The sequence below is a fragment of the Suillus bovinus genome, assembly GCF_016758785.1.
Source record: "Suillus bovinus strain UH-Sbo-P2 chromosome Unknown EDB93scaffold_159, whole genome shotgun sequence".
NCBI lineage: Eukaryota > Fungi > Basidiomycota > Agaricomycetes > Boletales > Suillaceae > Suillus > Suillus bovinus.
Genome location: NW_024542215.1, coordinates 13,990 through 33,280, shown reverse-complemented (window position 1 = coordinate 33,280; position 19,291 = coordinate 13,990). Strand labels below are relative to the sequence as shown.

General features: G+C 45.5%; 9 protein-coding genes across 9 annotated transcripts; 6 read left to right on the top strand and 3 right to left on the bottom strand.

Moving 5' to 3' along the window:
• Positions 1 to 1,292: 1,292 nt before the first annotated feature.
• EDB93DRAFT_1096644 (uncharacterized protein) lies at positions 1,293 to 1,802 on the top strand (the record flags this gene model as incomplete). The annotated part of the gene is made up of 1 exon (XM_041446809.1): positions 1,293 to 1,802. One exon carries the CDS (start codon positions 1,293 to 1,295, stop codon positions 1,800 to 1,802), a length of 510 nt encoding a protein of 169 aa, XP_041300924.1.
• An 834-nt stretch (positions 1,803 to 2,636) lies between these two features.
• On the top strand, positions 2,637 to 2,981 carry EDB93DRAFT_1096648 (uncharacterized protein; the record flags this gene model as incomplete). The annotated part of the gene is made up of 1 exon (XM_041446810.1): positions 2,637 to 2,981. A coding segment is annotated over one exon (345 nt), but the record flags the coding sequence as incomplete, so codon positions are not given.
• A 461-nt stretch (positions 2,982 to 3,442) lies between these two features.
• EDB93DRAFT_1096661 (uncharacterized protein) lies at positions 3,443 to 5,098 on the top strand (the record flags this gene model as incomplete). Its single annotated transcript, XM_041446812.1, has 5 exons — positions 3,443 to 3,503; positions 3,999 to 4,088; positions 4,296 to 4,379; positions 4,437 to 4,548; positions 4,600 to 5,098. 5 exons carry the CDS (start codon positions 3,443 to 3,445, stop codon positions 5,096 to 5,098), a joined length of 846 nt encoding a protein of 281 aa, XP_041300922.1.
• Positions 5,099 to 5,191: 93 nt separating this feature from the next.
• EDB93DRAFT_1096656 (uncharacterized protein) lies at positions 5,192 to 5,574 on the top strand (the record flags this gene model as incomplete). Its single annotated transcript, XM_041446811.1, has 2 exons — positions 5,192 to 5,336; positions 5,384 to 5,574. Coding segments are annotated over 2 exons (336 nt in total), but the record flags the coding sequence as incomplete, so codon positions are not given.
• A 764-nt stretch (positions 5,575 to 6,338) lies between these two features.
• EDB93DRAFT_1109390 (uncharacterized protein) lies at positions 6,339 to 8,641 on the bottom strand (the record flags this gene model as incomplete). Its single annotated transcript, XM_041447971.1, is given in 10 exon segments — positions 6,339 to 6,422; positions 6,496 to 7,048; positions 7,106 to 7,370; positions 7,846 to 7,945; positions 7,977 to 7,997; positions 8,042 to 8,086; positions 8,188 to 8,287; positions 8,307 to 8,350; positions 8,403 to 8,527; positions 8,587 to 8,641. The coding sequence occupies 10 exon segments, from the start codon at positions 8,639 to 8,641 to the stop codon at positions 6,339 to 6,341; spliced, it is 1,392 nt and encodes a 463-aa protein (XP_041300920.1).
• A 3,558-nt stretch (positions 8,642 to 12,199) lies between these two features.
• On the bottom strand, positions 12,200 to 12,989 carry EDB93DRAFT_1257163 (uncharacterized protein; the record flags this gene model as incomplete). Its single annotated transcript, XM_041454071.1, has 3 exons — positions 12,200 to 12,487; positions 12,535 to 12,654; positions 12,708 to 12,989. The coding sequence occupies 3 exons, from the start codon at positions 12,987 to 12,989 to the stop codon at positions 12,200 to 12,202; spliced, it is 690 nt and encodes a 229-aa protein (XP_041300919.1).
• A 2,728-nt stretch (positions 12,990 to 15,717) lies between these two features.
• EDB93DRAFT_1270955 (CHAT domain-containing protein) lies at positions 15,718 to 16,420 on the top strand (the record flags this gene model as incomplete). The annotated part of the gene is made up of 2 exons (XM_041454332.1): positions 15,718 to 15,969; positions 16,023 to 16,420. Coding segments are annotated over 2 exons (627 nt in total), but the record flags the coding sequence as incomplete, so codon positions are not given.
• Positions 16,421 to 17,325: 905 nt separating this feature from the next.
• Positions 17,326 to 17,805, top strand: EDB93DRAFT_1187024 (uncharacterized protein; the record flags this gene model as incomplete). The annotated part of the gene is made up of 3 exons (XM_041450838.1): positions 17,326 to 17,518; positions 17,577 to 17,670; positions 17,744 to 17,805. Coding segments are annotated over exons 1-2 (231 nt in total), but the record flags the coding sequence as incomplete, so codon positions are not given.
• Positions 17,806 to 17,978: 173 nt separating this feature from the next.
• On the bottom strand, positions 17,979 to 19,278 carry EDB93DRAFT_1109387 (uncharacterized protein; the record flags this gene model as incomplete). The annotated part of the gene is made up of 3 exons (XM_041447970.1): positions 17,979 to 18,091; positions 18,285 to 18,657; positions 19,186 to 19,278. 3 exons carry the CDS (start codon positions 19,276 to 19,278, stop codon positions 17,979 to 17,981), a joined length of 579 nt encoding a protein of 192 aa, XP_041300916.1.
• Between the last annotated feature and the right edge of the window lie 13 nt (positions 19,279 to 19,291).

Genomic DNA, 19,291 nt, shown 5'->3' with positions numbered 1-19,291 from the left:
CTTGCAGACCGTCCTTGACTTATTTATATATACATTCAATTGTTTCTTGTAGTAGTGTGCTGTACAATGCCAAGGCGGGGAGGGCCCCTCCACTGCGGCTTTGTATTAGCTAGTTTAGTTTTTTCTGTACATCTTAGTATTTTTGTTGTTTTCTTTATGCTGTTAATAGCTGTAAGATTTTATTTGAATTTGACCGGGATCTATTTGTGATTGTTTGACCCCAGTAAGGGTGGATTGGGATGTCCACCATTTTGCAGACCAAGCTAAGGTGTCAACAAACCCGTTGAATGCTGATGGTCAACAAAGAGAAAAACTTGCAAAATATTTCAAAACTCCTTCTTTCGGCCACATCTCGGAGCCAACCACATTTGTTGACAAGCATGGAAGGATACTCGCTTGGTATTTGCCGGAGATCTTGGTGCCTGATCGAATGGTGCGCCCAACTTTCAGACATGCAGTCAAATCATTTGTAACTGTTTATATTTAGGAACAGGCCAATAGCTTGATCAAGTCGCTCAGACCTGTCCTAGACCAGTCTTTGGCCAAGGCAACTGAAGAGAAAAACAGCCCTTGGCGTTCACAAGGTTTTGTCATGCCTCCAGGGGGGGGGAGTTTGGAGCAGGGCGGGTGACTTTATGCCCTGGTGGATTCATGCAGCGCCAAAAGGTAAGTGTTACAAGAACATCTAGACGCTTGGGCCCCTACCATTTTCCTCCTCATCCTCCTCGTATCAGCCCTTGCATCACACCCTTACCCCGACCTCACTCTCATTACCCTAGTCATCCTCGCATTCCCCTTCGCCCTCTACTTGTCGCTGCAGCAAAGCCAGTACATCTGGCCAGATCCTTTTGCTGACAAAGCATACCCATGCTCTGTTTCACCACCTGACTGATCCTGTGGACAGCCCCCTTACCCTTACCGTCCAGATGGTAACCTATGATACGATGCACGACACATCCCCTTTGCCCTTTTCCCTTTCTTGATCTATGACTCGGTGTGCAGTCGCACATGCGTACTTATATTTATTTCCGCAGTTGCACGATCGTGCCCCTGCGCGTTTCACTTCTTATTCCGATCTTTGACTCACTTTCTTATCTGCACGTTCAGGTTCACTCGTGTCTAACCTCGAATGTGCTTTCCTTTTATGGTCTTACCCTCGCTACCATGTACCATATTCCACTTAACAGAGCTAGCGTCTCCAAGATGATTTGTACCAATCAACCCAGCTCGGTTCACTTGTTGTTCGGCGTTGGTTATCCAAAATTACTGTGCCTGAACAACTCTGGTCGGCTATGACTAGTATTATTGCGCCGGATCAGTATCTTGCTGGTATTGAATCCGTGTCTAGGCTGAAGAATATAGTTCGTACCTCAAAACCAGTCGTTTGGCCCTCTGTCTTTTCTGGAATTGAGGTAATTGTCAACCGAGAGACGCCACATCACCAAGATCCAGGAGCATCACCACCATTCTACGACCTTCTAGTTAGCCTTGGCCAAACCAACCAGGCTATACTAGATCTTCCAGACTTGGGCGCCCAACTAGGTTATCCCCCTGGGACTATGGTATATATTGCAGGCAAGGTGCTGGAACATGGAGTCCCAGGTTGGGGTGATGGTGAGAGGATCGTGATCGCCCATTTTATCAAGGATAAGGTCCATGATAAGCAAGGCATTCCAAGGCCAAGCTTTCTGATCCAGCATGATCTTCTCAAGTGGGTGGGGGCTGGTAGAGGTCTGAAACCTGTTTGTAAGAAGAAGGTGGGAAAAATTGATGGGGTTGGAAGGGTAGCAGCTAGGCGGTAATAGAGTTAATTAATCTATCAAGAGGAGATATGGCCAGATTTGATGGGGATGGTTTTTTTTATTGCATTACTCGCCTTACTTTGTAACGTTCATTCTCATTCCTTGGTCCAAGTATTATGTCTGGCCAGAAAAAAAACCGACTCAAGTCTGTTTCATATTCTTTCAAAGACAGGGGTATTTTGTCACAATGAAAAGACCTGGATGTTGACTATATTGCCTAAAAACCTACAATTGGAAGGAGGGGAAAGCCATCATGGCTTGAATCTCACGCTGATCCACTGTATGAAATATCGGGGAAATGTTCCTCCTCCTCGAGCCCCAGGAAACGAGCAAAGGAGGTCTTGATGGATTTGCCAGACATCGAGACATTCACTGACTTTGGTCTGGAAGGAGAGGCTGCTCAGGATGCAAGAAAAACCAAGGTACAACTCATATTTTCTAGCTTACAGATAACTCTCTTCTCATAATACATAATATAGACCCAAAATAACTTCATAGCAGAGTATTTGGCCTACTGGGATCTATATCTAGACATCATCCTGGAATCGGAACAATTTACCCATGCTGGCATCTGTGAGACTTGCCAAAGTGCTGAGGGCGTATTCAGTTGTTTAACTTGCACTGGAGATCATGGCTGGTGTTGCCCTTGCATGGTCAAGTTGCATCAGTCATTACCGTTTCACAAAATTTGTTTGTGGGCCAGGGAAGTGCTTCGAGGATGTCAAGCTAGCTGACCAGGGTTTGATATGGTACTTAGGCCATGGTGGAGAATCTTGCTCTTAGTATGAAGCTTCACAACTGTGTGACTCCGAGGTTGAAGCCTTGGCCCACAATACCACCCCAGTCACTATTGTACATTCTTCTGGGGTGTTCGAGCATAATGTAGCATGGTGTCATTGCCTGGGATCCGATTCCCAGCATGTACAACTCCTAAAAGCAGGACTATTTCCTGCCAGCTTCACCCGTCCAAAGACCACGTTTACCTTTGAGGTATTGGATCATTTTCTCATTGATGCCTTGGAATGCAAGACTTCTGCAAGGAGCTTCTATGAGAAACTCACAAGGCTAACTAATAACGCATTCCAAGATACTGTTCCAGAGAGTTTAAGTGTACTTGATACAGTAGCACTTTCTGAATATCCGGCATGTATTGGCAGGATTGATACTGTGAACTCATGAGAGTATCCCGGCTTTGGTGGGACTTAAAGAACCAAAAATGGTTTGGATTTGGCCATGATGTTAAATCAGAGCCTGGCCCTGGTGATCTTGCTCTTTTTTGCCCTTCTTGTCTGCAGCCAGGAATCAATATGTCTTTGCTTTGGGAGCAGAAGTATGAAAGGCAAGTTGTTTAATTATTAAATGGTCTGGCCGGTACAGCTACTATGGCTGCCAGCTAGCATCCTGGCCAGCAGTCTAGCTGGGAAAGGAAGCTGGCCAGCCTTAGTTCTACCTAGGGTAGACATAATGCTGCCCCAGAGCAAACTGGATGCAAGCCCAGACTCTAAGGTTAAACAAGGCTAATTGTGCATTGCAGGTGGCTGATTATAAGGAGATTGGTCATCGATGGGAACTTCACTGCTCAGCATATGAACATGCGTCAGCCTGAACTAGACATCTTCCTCTCAGATGGTTCAGGTTATATGGTGGCTGATGCTCATTATCAAGCTCACTTGGCCTCAGCAATGGAAAGCAAAGAGGTGAGTCAGCTAATTCATTTTTCATTTTCAGTGTCTCAATGTGTGAGAAGAGGTCCACGTGTAGCAACCATCGGGCAGTCAATGCAGCAAATGCAAATCAAAGCAACCTTCGAGCCACTGGGGTGGGTGCCACAGCTTGTGCTAGGCACAGATGTTTTGTGCCCCACTCAGTAGTAGACTTTCAGAAGGGTGAACGGCAAGTCTTCTTTGATTTATTGCATCATGACATAATATGCTGACAAAATTATGTTAAGCCAAATGAATGTTGATTACTCCATATGTGAGGGTATTAAATACGCTGCCAACTGAATTGATACCTCCCTGGTGATTTATGATGTGGGGTGTCAGTGGAACCTTCACTTTGCAGATCGTGTTGACAACTGCCCTGGCCTAACACTACCTGAAAATGCAGAGATTGTGGCTGCTGTGGGGAAATTTCATCTTAGTGCTCATAAGCTGGCTTGTTTCGCTAGATACAGCCTGAACTTCATTATTGGAGCTGCCCAGGTTGATGGGGAAATTCTGGAGACACTCTGGGCTCCCTTCAACAAGATATCCCCAACAGCTCATTCCATGAGCCAAGCCCACCGTCAAGAAATCCTTGATGACCACATGCGGAATTCAAATTGGAAAAAACTTGTTCATATCGGTGAGTCATATATTTGGTGTCAATAAGACTTTGATTAAATATTATCAGTCAAGACCCTGTTGTGAAAGTACAAAAGAGCAAATAAGGGCATTGATGACACAAAGATTCCATTTGATGATCTTACAAAATCCTTGGATGTCAACAAAGTCATCATGTGGGAAAGTGATGAGAGACAAGCCATGGAACAGCGGGGGGCTCATCTTGATATATACAATCTAAAAATAGATAAAGGTGAGCATTTGAGAGCTTCTACTGGCTTCAGTGTACATTCTGATGGAGGATTTGAAGCACCAACAATGGCAGACATAAGGCTTAAATTAACCAAAACAGAATATGCTGATACCAGCAAATTGGGTTCAGTATCTTGGCTTATTGAAGGTATCAATTTGGAAGATGAGCAGTGAGTCATTTCATTAGCCTCACAATCAACAGCATTTTAATTCAGCCCTAGGGATGCATTACGAGTAGATATTTGGCAGCTTCCCAGAGATGCATCTGCTACTCAAAAGGCTGTGGTCGCAGAGAAACAGCAAAAATTAGCTGTGCATATATCAAAATATCACAAAAAAACTAATGCCATGACACAGGGCATTAAATTAAACTCAGGTACAGTGCCCATGGATGACACCAGATTTTGCGCTGCAGATACTGAGGAGCTAGGGGAAGAAGTTGTAGATGTCGAGTTTACCTCAGAAGAGATCGTTGATGAAGTTCCTACAGAAGTGATGGGTATTTGGATGCCATCATCAGTGCCCCACCAGGATGCTGTGGTCCTTGGCTTGGGTGCTCTACAGATCGAAGAACTCCAGTTACGGCAGGGTCAGACAAATGATTGCCTAGAAAGATTACAACAGGCTCTTGGTCATAAAGCCATCATTTATTGTCAATACTTCCGAAGTGCAGATTCCACCTGGATGGGTACCAGGTCAAAGCAAGATGCTTTTCGGTGACAGATAAAAATAGATAAGTGTGTTCGAAGTTACCAAAGGGCAAGGGATGCCATGCAGAGATGAGGAGTGGATGAAGAAACTCTCAGGGATGTTTATCAACAAATCCAGCCCAGCCAGCTCACCATGAACCAGGAAGTGACTGAAGAGAATAGATATGATCAGGGATCAGACAGACTAGCATGGTTTTGGAGGATCAACAATGGTGGTGATCTTCATGAGGATGCATGGATGAATGAATGTGAGTGGTGCTTAATATTTCATATGTATTCTTACCACAAGAATCAGTCTATAGGGTCAATTGGTTAAAAGCAAAGGCTAGGTGGCAAAGGTGGGAAGAAGAATTAAGTTTGATTTGGCATGAGATGGGTTGGACAGTTGGCTGGTTTAGGCATAAGATGGGTAAATGGGAGAGAAGGTATAAAGAAGCTACAAAGCTTGGGCATAAAGCTTATGCACAACGGCAGGTGCTTTTGTGAGAAAAGTTTGTGCTGGATGCAGAGAATTCATTCAAGGACAAGATGATTGTGGTATCTTAACTATATTGTCACCAGTATACAGCTCTCATTACTCTTCTGCTCAAAGTGAAGTCTGCCCAAAATATGTCCAAGCAACAAGAGGTTTTGGCACAGGCCAGCTTCCCTTTAATTTGATGTCTGGCCAGACAGGGTCTAAGGGCCAGCTCCCTCTCATTTGATGTCTGGCCAGTACAGGTCCTATGTGTCTGGCCTGACAGGGTCTAAGGGCCAGCTCCCTCTCATTTGATGTCTGGCCAGTACAGGTCCTACCTGTCTGGCCGGACAGGGTCTACGGTCCAGCTCCCTCTCATTTGATGTCTGGCCAGTACAGGTCCTATGTGTCTGGCCTGACAGGTTCTACGGTCCAGCTCCCTCTAATTTGATGTCTGGCCAGACAGGTTCTAGGGTCCAGCTCCCTCTCATTTGATGTCTGGCCAGTACAGGTCCTACGTGTCTGGCCGGACAGGGTCTACGGGCCAGCTCCCTCTTATTTGATGTCTGGCCAGACAGGTTCTAGGGTCCAGCTCCCTCTCATTTGATGTCTGGCCAGTACAGGTCCTACATCTCTGGCTGGTCAGGGTCTACGGGCCTAGCACTCTCTCATTTGATATCTGGCTAGCAATGGTCCTATGTTCATAGCTGATACCTAGTATATAGCTAGTCATATATTACTGTACATGCCTCTACATGCTGGCCAGTACCACATATACGTGAATTTAGTACAGCTAGCCAGCCTCTGGCTGCACAGCTTCTATGACCTTTTGGCACGTCCGGGGTACAGGTTCTACGTTGGGTTTTGACTGAATGGTCTGTTGGCATCATGGGGTTATTCATGGTGGGGGCTGATAGGGTCGGATAGAGGGAAGGATATGTGTTTCCTACGATGTTTGCTGACATTGGATTGGGTGGTGTTGCTGTTCGGAATGGTGTTCGGTAGGTTGGTGTGCTGAGTTGTTGAACACTTTGCACTTTGAGCCTCGTGATGTCTGTGTCCCTTGCACGCTCCTTATCCAGATCCTTGCGACCCCTCTTAAGCTTGACGCTTGGTACGCTCTGCACATCATCTATGAAGTCATCCCAACTATCGTAGTCACATTTGAGGTGGTCCTTCAGTAAGTCTGGTATACCTTTGACCACGTATTCAATTAGATGTCCTGCTGTATCTCCCATTCCCAGGGCAAGACACAACACTTTGCTTGCCCAAGTGATGTGTCCGTAGTTGCCCTCTGCCCATACACCAATCTCGTCCTCCTCTAGCAGCTCTGCCATGACCTGTTCCTTCTGCTGTGCCTGCGTGTACTTGGGTTGTTTGGGAGGCGGCCAACATTTGCAGAATGTGAGTTTGAGGCCTGAAAACATGAAGATTTTCCTGGTTGTAATGTCCTGGAACCATTCTTCCGCTATGTTCCCTGGAGCTAATTGCATTTTGAAGCGGCTAATTCACTGCGAATCGTTCCAAGATGCTGGCATTGACAGCTCGAATTGGGCGAACCATTCTGTTGGCTCTTCTTTGTTTGCATAGTCCCCCCAAAACAATGGCACTGTTCGTGGGTTCTTGCTAGCCATAGGTAACAGTGATGAACTCGACTGTTTCCTGATGGGTAGTGCTATGGGACGTGTTGCTGTGAGTGAAGAGATTGTTGTTGGAGAGGATGATGTGCTATCGTCTTGACTTGGGGTGAAGTGAGCTGGTTGAAGGAGGAAGGTAGGGCTTCCGGTTTCTTCCTTCAAGGGTGAGTCTGGTGACCCTTGGTATTCTAGTTGACAGGGTAATGAAAAGATGTGACAACGTGGAGTGAATGGTGTTTGATTGCTTGGATATGCTGGAAAAAATGTTGGTCTAGTGGGGGATAAACTCGGGTTTCTGCTGGTGCTAGTGTCCCTGTAGGCATGAGTCCACGAAGTCTTGTGCACATATCTAAGTTGATTCGTCCTGAGTCTGAGCTTTCTATACTGTTAGACAGTGAACTGGGTCGCTGCCCACTCTCATCACCAGATGGACACGCCAGCACTGCATTCTGGAAAGGACAAGGACAACTGAGATGCTGATGTCTGCTGGGCTACACGTGACTAGCTACAACCAAAGTCCCCCAGGGACTGCCGAACCCCCTGGCACCCCTGCCTCTTCGCTCTGCTGTCTCCCGCCAGCCTATCTCTGCTCTGCTCCTGCACCCAACACAACTACACCTGACAAGGTGTACCACTACACCATGCCCAAAAAATTTGGCTCACCTGAACTCAACAAATTTGTTGCAATAGTTGAGGTGTAAAATGCATTAACCCAATGTGTAGGTGCCCCACGCTCGTTTTCAGTAGATTTGACTAGAGTCACCTTTGATTTGCAAAAAAGTGTAGTTGCTAACAATACCAGATACTGCGATGTACTGTCAGAAAACATTGTAAATTGTGAGCATGATCGCGAACTAACCTGCAACACTGCACCACAGCATGCTCGGTACGATGATGACCAAGACTGATTGCCATACAACATAACATTGATAAATCTTCCGAGTCAGCCGGATGGTTTTGTGTGAGCTTAGAGGCATTTAAGCTGCTATAAAAGTATGAACTCACCAATACCCCGTCACCCAGTAAAGTTTGCAAGCCATATAACACATTCCCAATAATAAATATGTATTGAGAAGGATTGGCAAAGAACTGCCACTGGCCCACCCTGGAATGTGTCGCGATACTTCACTAGTCCATCTTCAATGTGAATGATATTCACGATGATATGCTTTGAGAAAGTCAATACATGGCAATATATGTAAGAGGAAAGAAGCACTTACCGCGGTACTCAATATAAATAGCAGGATGACCACCACAATAATTGTGTGATTGACATCCTGTATGCGCAGTTTGTAGGCCAAAGCCCATACAGTACCGATAAACATGAGGATTGAGATTGAAAAACCTAGGAAAGTGATTTTAGCTTGGTGGGCATAGGACGAAGGAACTGCATGTGGTGCTCACCATATGTCATGCCCTCTAGTGCTAATGATAGTAAACATGCAGCATCCAATGACATGTTTGAAGCCATAAGATCTGCAGCCATCTATAGCCTGGTAGATGCATGAAGGTGTGGGGGCATATTTGCTAACCCCACGCATATACATCATTCTATAGAAGGACAAAATTATCAAAATGCCTTGGTAATGGCCACCATCAGAGAGAGATTAATTTGAAAGTAATTATTCAGTTCTCCATTACTACTAGTAGCTTCGGTTATTCCTGCTACCGTAGGGCCCGGTGTAGTGATGGTCGCAGCGTTGGGCTCGAAACCACGTATTTTCATACTCACATCAACACCCGAAACATATGCGCACATGTCTGATGCACTTTCGCACATGTCTGAGCCACTCCGTATCGGACCTTCGGACATTGCATTGGCTGATCGCACTTCGCACGCACTTGTCCATCCCATGTCTTGTCCATCCGAACTAGCCTCACTGGGTGCGTAGCTAATCCCATGCACGTTTTCTGACATTCGGACTGCGTTATTACATGTCCGCAGCACCTCGTGTCTTATTACATAGGACATCGGACCCAAAATATATCACTACTATCTTCGCCTGTAGTTTTCCAAATTTCTACGTACTTACTTAAATACTCTGTAGTGACCCGTAGCAATCATCATCCAGTAGTTAGGAGCTGTTTCCCGACTCTGCGGATCACCCAGAATATTCTCGTAGTTCTTAGTTGCATTGCGAAATATTATCATTTGTTCACCATCATACTCCGTCACTCGTTATACTCGCGCATACTGCTCGCAACCCGACACTCGTTATAAAGTTTCCGACTCATTATTGGGAAGTCCGAAAGTCCAAATCTCGGACATCGCACTTTGGCTTCGGACATTGGATAAGTACCTTCGGACATTGTTTCGCACCATCAGACATTTTGTTATTTGCATTACTGACACATTTTTACTACTAATACCAATTAGCAATCCCTTTAGGATCGAATGCACTTGCTCTGCAAGTATAGCAGCATAGGTCGTGCTAAGATCTACCTAAATATTTGTTGTCTAGGTAGTACAATTTCTGCTGAGCCCAGCAGAAATCAGCTTTCTACACCGGGGAGCTTAGTCTGATTTGCAACCTCTTTAGTGTTTGTGAGCAGTGAACACCGACTTAACTAGTACTGCTGCGTAGTATGGAAGAAAGGACACATAAACATCAAGTTTGCCACTGATTCATGTACCCATCGCTCGAATATGACCCCACTAATTATTAATGATAGTTCAGATATCTTTTTGAGCTATTGGATTATTTGGATAGGTTCGTGGAGTGCCATTTTGATGATCCAGGGATTGAACATTCGCTGCGGTCTTGCAGTTGCCTCCTCTGCTATTGCGATATATGACTGGGGTGAGTAAGAGTGTCGAATCCACCTGAAATATCATTTGTATCCATATGATCGTTCCAGCCCTGATATTTGGACAAGAGGTAGGCGTACTATCCATCGCCGGAGCAGTGATCTTGCTTAGAATGACATTATAGGTTGAAATGGTTTGGGTAAGCTGAGTTCCGTATCAGAAGGTCGCAATGATTAATTCAGCACAGGGACCAACGCTGGTCCTTTATGACTATTTTATATCTCATCGTCCGTAGCCTATGTTATAAGTGCACTTGACGTGTTAAACTGACTTTAATATTCTAGGTGCGCTATATTGAAATACCATACATTGCATACGTGAAAGCCAATGAATTGTTGCTGCACTGATGAGTCATATTTTCACAATCAATCAGCATGAACCTACTGCGTATGTCTCTCTGCATGCATTGCCTTGTTTCTTTTGACTGGTGGCTTATAGAAAATCTTCCATTGGTCTTGGTGACAAATGCAGTAAGTATTCTGTTTTGACGTCTGCCACTCCCATCCAACTGACTGGATGTCTATGCAGGTGTGAGTAATATTCTTGATCAGAATGTTGATTCAATGCAATAACTCCAATAGCTGTGAGTTTTGTTAATCATTTCGCACTCCAAGACTCCCACTGACTAGGGTTCTAGGCGAATATTTTTTCTCTGCACAGCTTATGATGTATGTAGTCGTGAATGTCATGGTGGGTGGTGAGCTACTTTGATATTATATCACCTCAGTGACTCAAACATTGTGCAAGCCATCGCCATCACTTGGTTACATGCAATGTATCAGCGATCGAAGAAGATGCTTATCTTTCTTGTTGTCATATTTCTGGCTGTCACTCTCGCCTGCGTGGTGATCGCCATAATGCGCTAAGACATATTTCAGGGGGTAATCATGCAGGAATGACTTCAATGCACCAGGCTCATTGCACACATACCAGAGGAACTCATTCTCTCCAGCACTTATCAGTGTATTATTGTTTTAGATGAAGGCGCCACTGCTTCTGATAGCAATGATTTGGCCACTCACCATGGTATGGGAGATCCTCGCACTGTGTCTTGCAGTCTGGATTGCGGTAAAACACTTCTGTGAGCTGCGGCAAATACCAGGAAGAGGGATCATCCGGGATTGCTTCACAGTGTTGATACAAACTCACTTATTCTACTTTGCAAGGTAGGCTTGTGATATCATTGCAGTCACCTTTTTCACTGAAGTTCTGCACATGCCAGTTTCATTGCTGTTTATTCTCTAAGCCTCATGGTACACCAATGTGTCAACTGATGACCACCTGTTCATGGTTTATGTAGGACTCATTTGTGGGAGCCAAGACGTCTGACGGTCTTCGTGAAATTTTCTTGGTCATGCAGATATTTGTACTGGGACCACACTTTATCTTCAGCATTAGAAAATTTCACGCAAAGCTTGTGGCCAGCTCCGACGAAGTAACCGATATGACTTCAATTGCTTTCCAGGAGCGTGTACATGTATCAATGAATGGTAATGTGTAGAGCGGGAGATGTTCTACCTGATCAATCTTACTAGAGGGGAGCAGGAGAATCACTGGGGTACTTATAAGATAGTTGAGTTCGAAAGGGAAACAGGTTTGGGGCGGATTGATGTGATCATGTTGCTTCATTACTGGAACCATACTAAGAAACTAATAGCAAATTTGGTTTCGCTTGACGATCTTAGTTTTAGTAAATGTACTCGCAGGTGCCAAGATTCTGTCCGTTGACAATAACATCTAGGTGTTCTAAGTTGCAGAACAAGCAAGGAGGAGCAATTGCCCTAGAGCACAACAGTTGTATATAATGCCACAAAATGTAGACTGCAGGATGATGTATATCTCCTTGCCTCTCAATCCTATCCTTCTAAGCTGAGGAAGGCCACTGACCAGAGTGGGGAATAATGGCCAACCCTCCATATCCGCTTCAAATGCGACATGAAATTTGAGATCCATAAGGTTACTACAGGATAATGGCGCCAATAAATATTTACATACTTTGTACCATCCATCATGGTATAGATGGGACAGCGCACGTGAGTAGTGATGGCCAGGTCCGGTTCTAAACTGTGGTTTGAACCTGAACCATTTCAAACCTGACTGAAGTCCGGTTCAAGGTTCGGGCAATAGGGAGGACCGAACTGTTGGTCCTGTCCGCAGTTCAGGGACTTGCGGAATTGCAGAACCAGTTCTGAACAGGTTCGGACCTGTTCAAACTGATGGCAAGTTGTCTGTGGTGAAGCCTTCAGTAGAAGGTGCAAGATAGGTAGATGGAGCGGGTGGCTCAAGGAGATCTGGGTTGATCGATAATGGTGGCCCTGGTGGTGGAGGTGCTGCACTCGATGCTGCACTCTCTGTTGCTGGGGAAATGGAAGATGAGACGGCTGTTGTGGTGGGCCAGAAAACATGTGTGCCCTTCGACTGATTTGGCATTAACTGCTCCATGATCTCAAAGTGGTCAAAGCCCCTTGTCATAAAGGGCTTTGCATGAGGATGTGACTAAAGATAATGTTATTAGATAGCATGAGATATATTGCAGTACTTACCTTGGTAAACCGTGCCCAGACATCATCCTTTCGATCGGCAATACCTACTCCATGCTCATCACTCCATGTGAAACCCGAAGTGCACTTTATCTCAATGACACTGTGATATGCTTTCTTTAACTATAAAGATATATAATGACATTGGTGGTGGCAGAAAGGCTCACTAGACACACTGTTGTCCATTTATTCTTACAAACTAGACCAGTCTTCTCTGCGCCCCTCTGCTGTGTAAATTTTTCCTTAAGGTGGGTAGCTGCCTGATTAAAGGTGGGCATCTTGAAGCCCCCATCGCCTGAGGAAGGAAGGGCCTTCAAGAGAAACTCAAGAAAGGCAGTTTCCTCTGCCTTTGACCACACTGCAGGGGCCTTACGGGATGTTCCAGATGCTGCCGCTGCTTCAAGAGTACCTTGGGAGCGCAGGGAGTGAGTAGATCCATTGCTGGATCTATCAGACATTTCGACGGTGATAAAATGATCAAAGGTATGTGTATATGACAAAGATTAGTCAGTTGTTGACAGGCACCTGGCAACACGTGCCATCATCATGTGTTGTTTTCAACCGCAATTTTCGAACCAGGGTTCGCTGTCCAAACAGCACCTTAGTAAGCGGTGACAGTCAGGTGGCCTCGTAACACTTGGTTGATTTCAAAATGCCTAATCAGGTAATGTCATGTGCTGTGACATTTGGACAGTTTTGGAGATGACGCTGATGATTGTTGCGATGCTTAACAATATACAGACTCCAACCCGTCACCTGTGGGGAGAAGTCTCAGTATGTAGTTTAAGTGTAGTACTTATAGGCGGAGATGACGAAACATTTGGTATCCATATCATACATAATGCAAAAAGAATAGTTTGGAATGCATCAGCATAAACAAGGGTAGAATCACCAGTAACTGTATCATGGGCACTGGATGAGCTGTGGTGGTGGTGGAATAAATACCTGAGAAGTGTGCTTCTTTGCGGTTCTGAGGAGTGGGAATGGCCTTGTGCAGAGGACTGAGAACAAAGAGGTCAAGACAATGAAATTGAAGTGATAGTGATGATGCACGTAAGCTGGTGAGACTCCATCGAAAAAACCATGGAGTACCTGATGAGCAGGTGGACGTCATTGGACTGGAGGTTGTGTAGCATTAGCCAGGATTGATCGCTATGACGTTGTTTAGATGTGTGATTCTCTGCTCAGGAAGGAAAATCAAGGAAAATGAGAGAAAGAATGCAAAAACAAAAGACACGCAATTGCAAATGAGACCATACACAGGAAAGCTATAGAAAGTCTTCGTATTGTCTGGAGGCGGCAGCTCATGAGTCGCACTGCGATTGTACTCCTGTATGACACCTGGGTCTGATTCAGAACATGCAGGTGCCAATGCAAGCCAGGAGAGTGCAAGTGCTGAGCACAAGTACTAAGCGAGTGAAAGTAGCATTTAGTATTACATGATGCCATCTGTTGTTGGGCATGTTTCAATATAATTTTTCTTGACGAAATTTTTATATATAGTTTGGATGGTCCAGTCCATGGTTCTCCTAATTTCCTGGAGAACCGAACCGAACCGGACTTTTCCATCACTAGCAGTACTCAATATAAACAGCAGGATGGCCACCACAATGATTGTGCGATTGACATCCTGTATGCGTTGTTTGTAGGTCAAAGCCCACATGGTACCGATAAACATGAGGATTGAAAAACCTAGGGAAGTGACTTTAGCTCAGTGGGCATAGGACGAAGGGACTGTTTGTGGTGCTCACCATATGCCATGCCCTCCAGTGCTAACGACAGTAAACATGCAGCATCCAATGACATATTTGAAGCCATAAGATCTGCAGCTGTCTACAGCCTGGTAGATGCACGAAGGTGCGGGAACATATTTGCTAACCACATGCATATATCATTATATAGAAGGACGAAATTATCAAAATGCCATGGTAATGGCCCATCAGAGAGAGGTTGATGAAGGCAATCCAAGAGGAACCTGCTCAGGAAAAAATGTACATGAGGCCACCTTACGCCGTTAACATCACTTATGTCAAGAAATTTACGGTGGCACTCAGCCGAAAGGCCACGGGAGGGCACGTGACACCGATTGATTACCTTTTCGAGGTGAGACTAGCACACACCCTGAGGCTCTTGAATAGCCTGAGCCTCAGAGAGATTTGGCGGAGGAAGCACGGAGTTTGAACATTTGGTTGCCAATTGTGCCAGCAGTACTGAACACCCATGTACCAGTATGCCGCAGTCTTCGTGCCTACTATTCATGCATATATGCTATGATTGCGGCCTTGGCGTTTCTGTTTCCGCAATGTCCCTTGCTGCGAGCGCTAGATGCACTTGAAAATCCTCCGACGGATTTCGATCCCTTAGACATCCCAGCACCAGAACATTGTAGACATTTTCTCCCCAGGCCAACTCAAATTTCTTGCAAAAGGAACGAAACAACCACGGGCACAACACTGGCAATGGTTCTTCCCTTGCTGCTCTCTCTCAACAAGATAACAATCACTGTCACACCATTGAAGCTTTTGCAAAAGATCATGTGAGTTTTACTTTTCTGGATCTGCCTGTAGAAACAATGAATTTGTCTACCCTATCATTTACTATCATCTGCAAGTCACGGAGTATTTCCGGGATAGCTAGAACTTCTCCATCTTCGCTGAGGACAGGGTGGTCCATGGTCCATGCCAGAGGTTCAGATGGCTGATGATAGTACAATATCTGCGGGAAAAGCGCATAAAATGTAGTGATGGAAAAGTCCAGTTCGGTCCGGTTCTTTAGGAAATTCAGAGAACCAAGAACCGGACCTATGGTTCGGTCCTCTCAGTAAACAGAACCATGAACCAGACCATCAGTTCAGTCCAATAATGGTCCTGGTTCCGGTTCAGTGAGGGTTCGAACCAAGAACTGAACCGAACATCCTCCCCCCCTTATTCTCCGATCTTCAAGATGCAGCTCGTGAAGGGCCTATCATCAGTGCTCATTGGAAGCAAGTCATCTTGCTATGTCATTATCATCTCACACAAGCAAACTCCAATCAACATCCAACTCTCTACCAGCATTGAGAAGCTCCAGATATTGATGGACAAACTCCATCGCACAGATAGTCCAGCGCTCAAAAAAGCCTTGATGGAGTTGTGGGATGATGTTGTCCGCCTGGTGGTTGAGAATCTAGATGGAATTGCACCATGAGGTTCTCGAATATGGTGGTGGCCGAGATCTGTCTTCAATTTCTTGCTGTTGCACACCACTGGCGAGTACAGGCAACAAGGACAGTTCCTTTCACAGCTCTACATCTTTTCATACACGCCATCGCTCACCGCGCTGATTAAGGCTCGCAGAAGTAATGAAAGGTCCCCTTCAGTACCCTTTGTTGCTGTTGGTCAGGATCACCCAGCCGGTGCCTCATTCACTTTGGATGCTGTGGAGCCTGAACTGGAATTAGTGTGAAACCCTCTGCCCCCTCCCCCAGCTGTTTCGTTCTCTAAGATCACCAGTGTGGATGCTACCAAATCGAGAGCACTGTGCGCATTGTGAGACAATACTTGGCTCCATCTTGCGTGTCTGGGACACAGAACATTGCCGAACCCTTCAAGTTGGCCTTTCTTATGCACAACGAGCCGCTTTCACTCCTTGACATCACACAAACAGATTTGTCTCGGCATCAATTTGCATTTCTTTCTGCCTGCAAGACCACAGTGGGTGACCGTAATACTCCTGATGAAGTGATACACCTAGCGGCTGGCTTGCAGTTTGCCGGTGTCAAGAGCGTTATTGGAACATTATGGAAGGTCAATGATAGTACGGTGGAGCACTTAGTCAAGGCATTCTACAAAAACTTTTGTGGGGATGGCACAATGAACTCTAAATGAGCTGCTCGGGTGCTGCACCGAGCGGTGTATTCGCTAGGTTCTAACCAAGACATACCTTTGGACCAGCGCATATTGATTGTGCATATTGGCATATGATCAATACCGTGCGTCTTCCCACCTTGCTGATCAAAGTATTTTTGATGACTTTGCATGTAGCATCCAGTCATGGCCATGCAAAACTTGGACTTTGATATTTTAGATTTTGACTATGGTCCGGTTCTCGTTGGGAAGTACAAAAACATCGACTAACAGACCCATGACAGCATCAAGGCCTTGCAGTGGTTCGAACCTGTTCAGAACTGGTTCTGCAATTCTGCAAGGCCTCGAACTGCAGACCGGACCAACAGTCCGGTTCCCCCTATTGCCCGAACCTTGAACCAGACTTTGGTCAGGTTCAAAACAGTTCAGGTTCGAACCGCGGTTCAGAACTGGACCTGGCCACCACTAATAAAATGGTATCATTGTAATGTCCTATCTGGAGTTCAATACTCAAGTTCATGTGCTATCGGAAAACCTTCAAATTCTGTGCTTCCCTGCCAAATCTCTTCGAGATTAACCAGTCTGCCTACGTCAAAGATCACACCATCTCAAAAAATGCCCGTAGGCAGAATGGTTAAGAGTCTACCCTGGAATTACAAGTAGCTCGGAGCACACCAGCGGCTGCTGATCGTGTGCATGCCGGCAAGTCTTGGTTTTTAGCCGATACAGTGGGTTTTGCCAGCCACGGTTGAATCAAGCAATCTAAAACCACTCAAGCACGGCTAACAGAATGACATTGCCATATCTCGGTTTTATCGCCGCCATTATGTGAGCGCTTGCCTTCAATCGCTTGATACTAATGCCTAGCTAAAGTGTCTGGTACTTTATAAATATCAGAAGTTAATTGGCCGTGAAAAAATTCTTAGATCTCGCCACTCAGTGTGCACTACTAGCATGTTTCTGAGAACACTTGTTCGAGCTGGCGTTGCGCTATTACTGGCAGCTAGCATATCCATAACTCGCGCTGTCTCTCTTGTCAAGGACGATCTTGATACTACCGTGACCCAGGAAGCGGGACACGTCGAGCTTCAATCCGAGGCTCACAATGCAACTGGCATTCGTTTTGTCAAGAACTCAGGAATCTGTGAAACAACTCCAAATGTGAACCAAATTTCTGGTTATATTGAGGTTGGAACAAACATGTCCATGGTATATCTCCGTTCCCTGCCAGCTGCTCTGGATATATTCTGACTTGGGACACAGTGGTTCTGGCTCTTCGAGTCTAGAAATTCACCTAAAACAGCCCCATTCACTCTATGGTAAGTTGCTGGGAAGCTGTTCGCCTAAGTACCTGAATTAAGTCGCACCTCTGAACTGCCTTCACAGGTTGAATGGCGGCCCTGGATGTTCTTCTATGGTCGGATTGTTCCAAGGTTGATTGGTTTATCTGCCTTTAATCACTCCTAATTTCTTACAGAGAACGGGCCATTCTAATTGAAGCCTCACAAAAGCCAGAAGCATCCACCAAACTATTGAATATGAGAGTACTTCAATGATGATCTTTGCACTCTGTCTGGGTGCTGAAGGATCAAGTTTGCTAGGTCAGTGAGAGGATGGCCTGTCGAGTAACTGCTGCTGCTTCCGGGAAAATGAAGGGGAGGGAGGAAGTATGACAGTTCCTAAGGACAAGCCGAGTATGTGGGTCGAAACATAACCTGGTGGAGAGGGATTAAGAGGTGCATATCCTATGAGAGTAACAAGTTATATGCGGCAAGGAGATCAAGCCCTCTTTGTTCGCTGAAATGATGTTACTCCATGAAGCGTTGAGCAGAAAGTCTTTCATTCCTCCAGGTGTCTTAAGCAGGCATCTGATTCAAGTTTCTTATGGACGGCCTGACTATCACTTACACACTCCAATCCAGAGACCCAGCAGAGCGACGGGGATATGCAAGATGATGGGATGCAACAAGACCTCAATGATAGGCAAGAGCGTAAGTGTGAGGAAGAAATTCCAGTGTACGCCGTACTCTGTCACATGTTCCTGGTTGTAGCTGTTAAGTGGTGGGTGTGACATGAAGTCTATGTAAGACCCTACAGGATATTTGGTGCCTTTCACGAGCACAACGTGAAGAATGCCTAACACGATGATAAGTATCATCTTATGGGAGACAGACTTGAGTTTAGGAAGGATCGGAGCCTGGAGGTAGGATATATCTTTGATGATTGGAATCGCAGACACCACACCTTGAGAGAATACAAACGAGCCAACACCGATGTCCATCTATAAATCAAATTGTGTGAAAATTGAAGAACATGATATATGTTCCAGATGCACCAAAGAAACACCATATGTCTCACACTTTGCTAGAATACGGGGAACACTGAAAAATCAACAGTGAGAATACACAGAATTGTCATCAACATCATATGAGCATGGTAAATGGTCAAAGCAGGCAAGGGTCTGATGGACTCGGATTGAGATGAGTGTGCCGGTGGAGTGTCTGCTCAACTTCTTCCATTTTGCGAAGCCAGCTCGTCCCGACTTTCAGCCGGTAAAGGTGTGCCTCTTTCAAGAGGGGGCAGAAGGAGTAAAACAAGCATTGGTACGAGTAGTAGGAAAGACAATGCACCAGGAGCTTCCGCGGACAATGTCATAGACAATAACAGAGGCATGGCAAGTATCACAAACTCTGCCAAGAAATATGGGGATCCAAATGCTTGAACACGCGAACGCAGTGCTGAATGAAGGGCGATCGAGGACTAAAGATGGTTAGCTTGCTGAAGTGGAAAGACACGTAGAAATACGCACCAATGCAACACCGCTTATCATATTTACATGAAATACTGTTGAGCCAGTCATTCCAGAGACAAAAGCCTCCTTCGAGGCCTTGTAGTCATTCATCGTGACCTGCAAG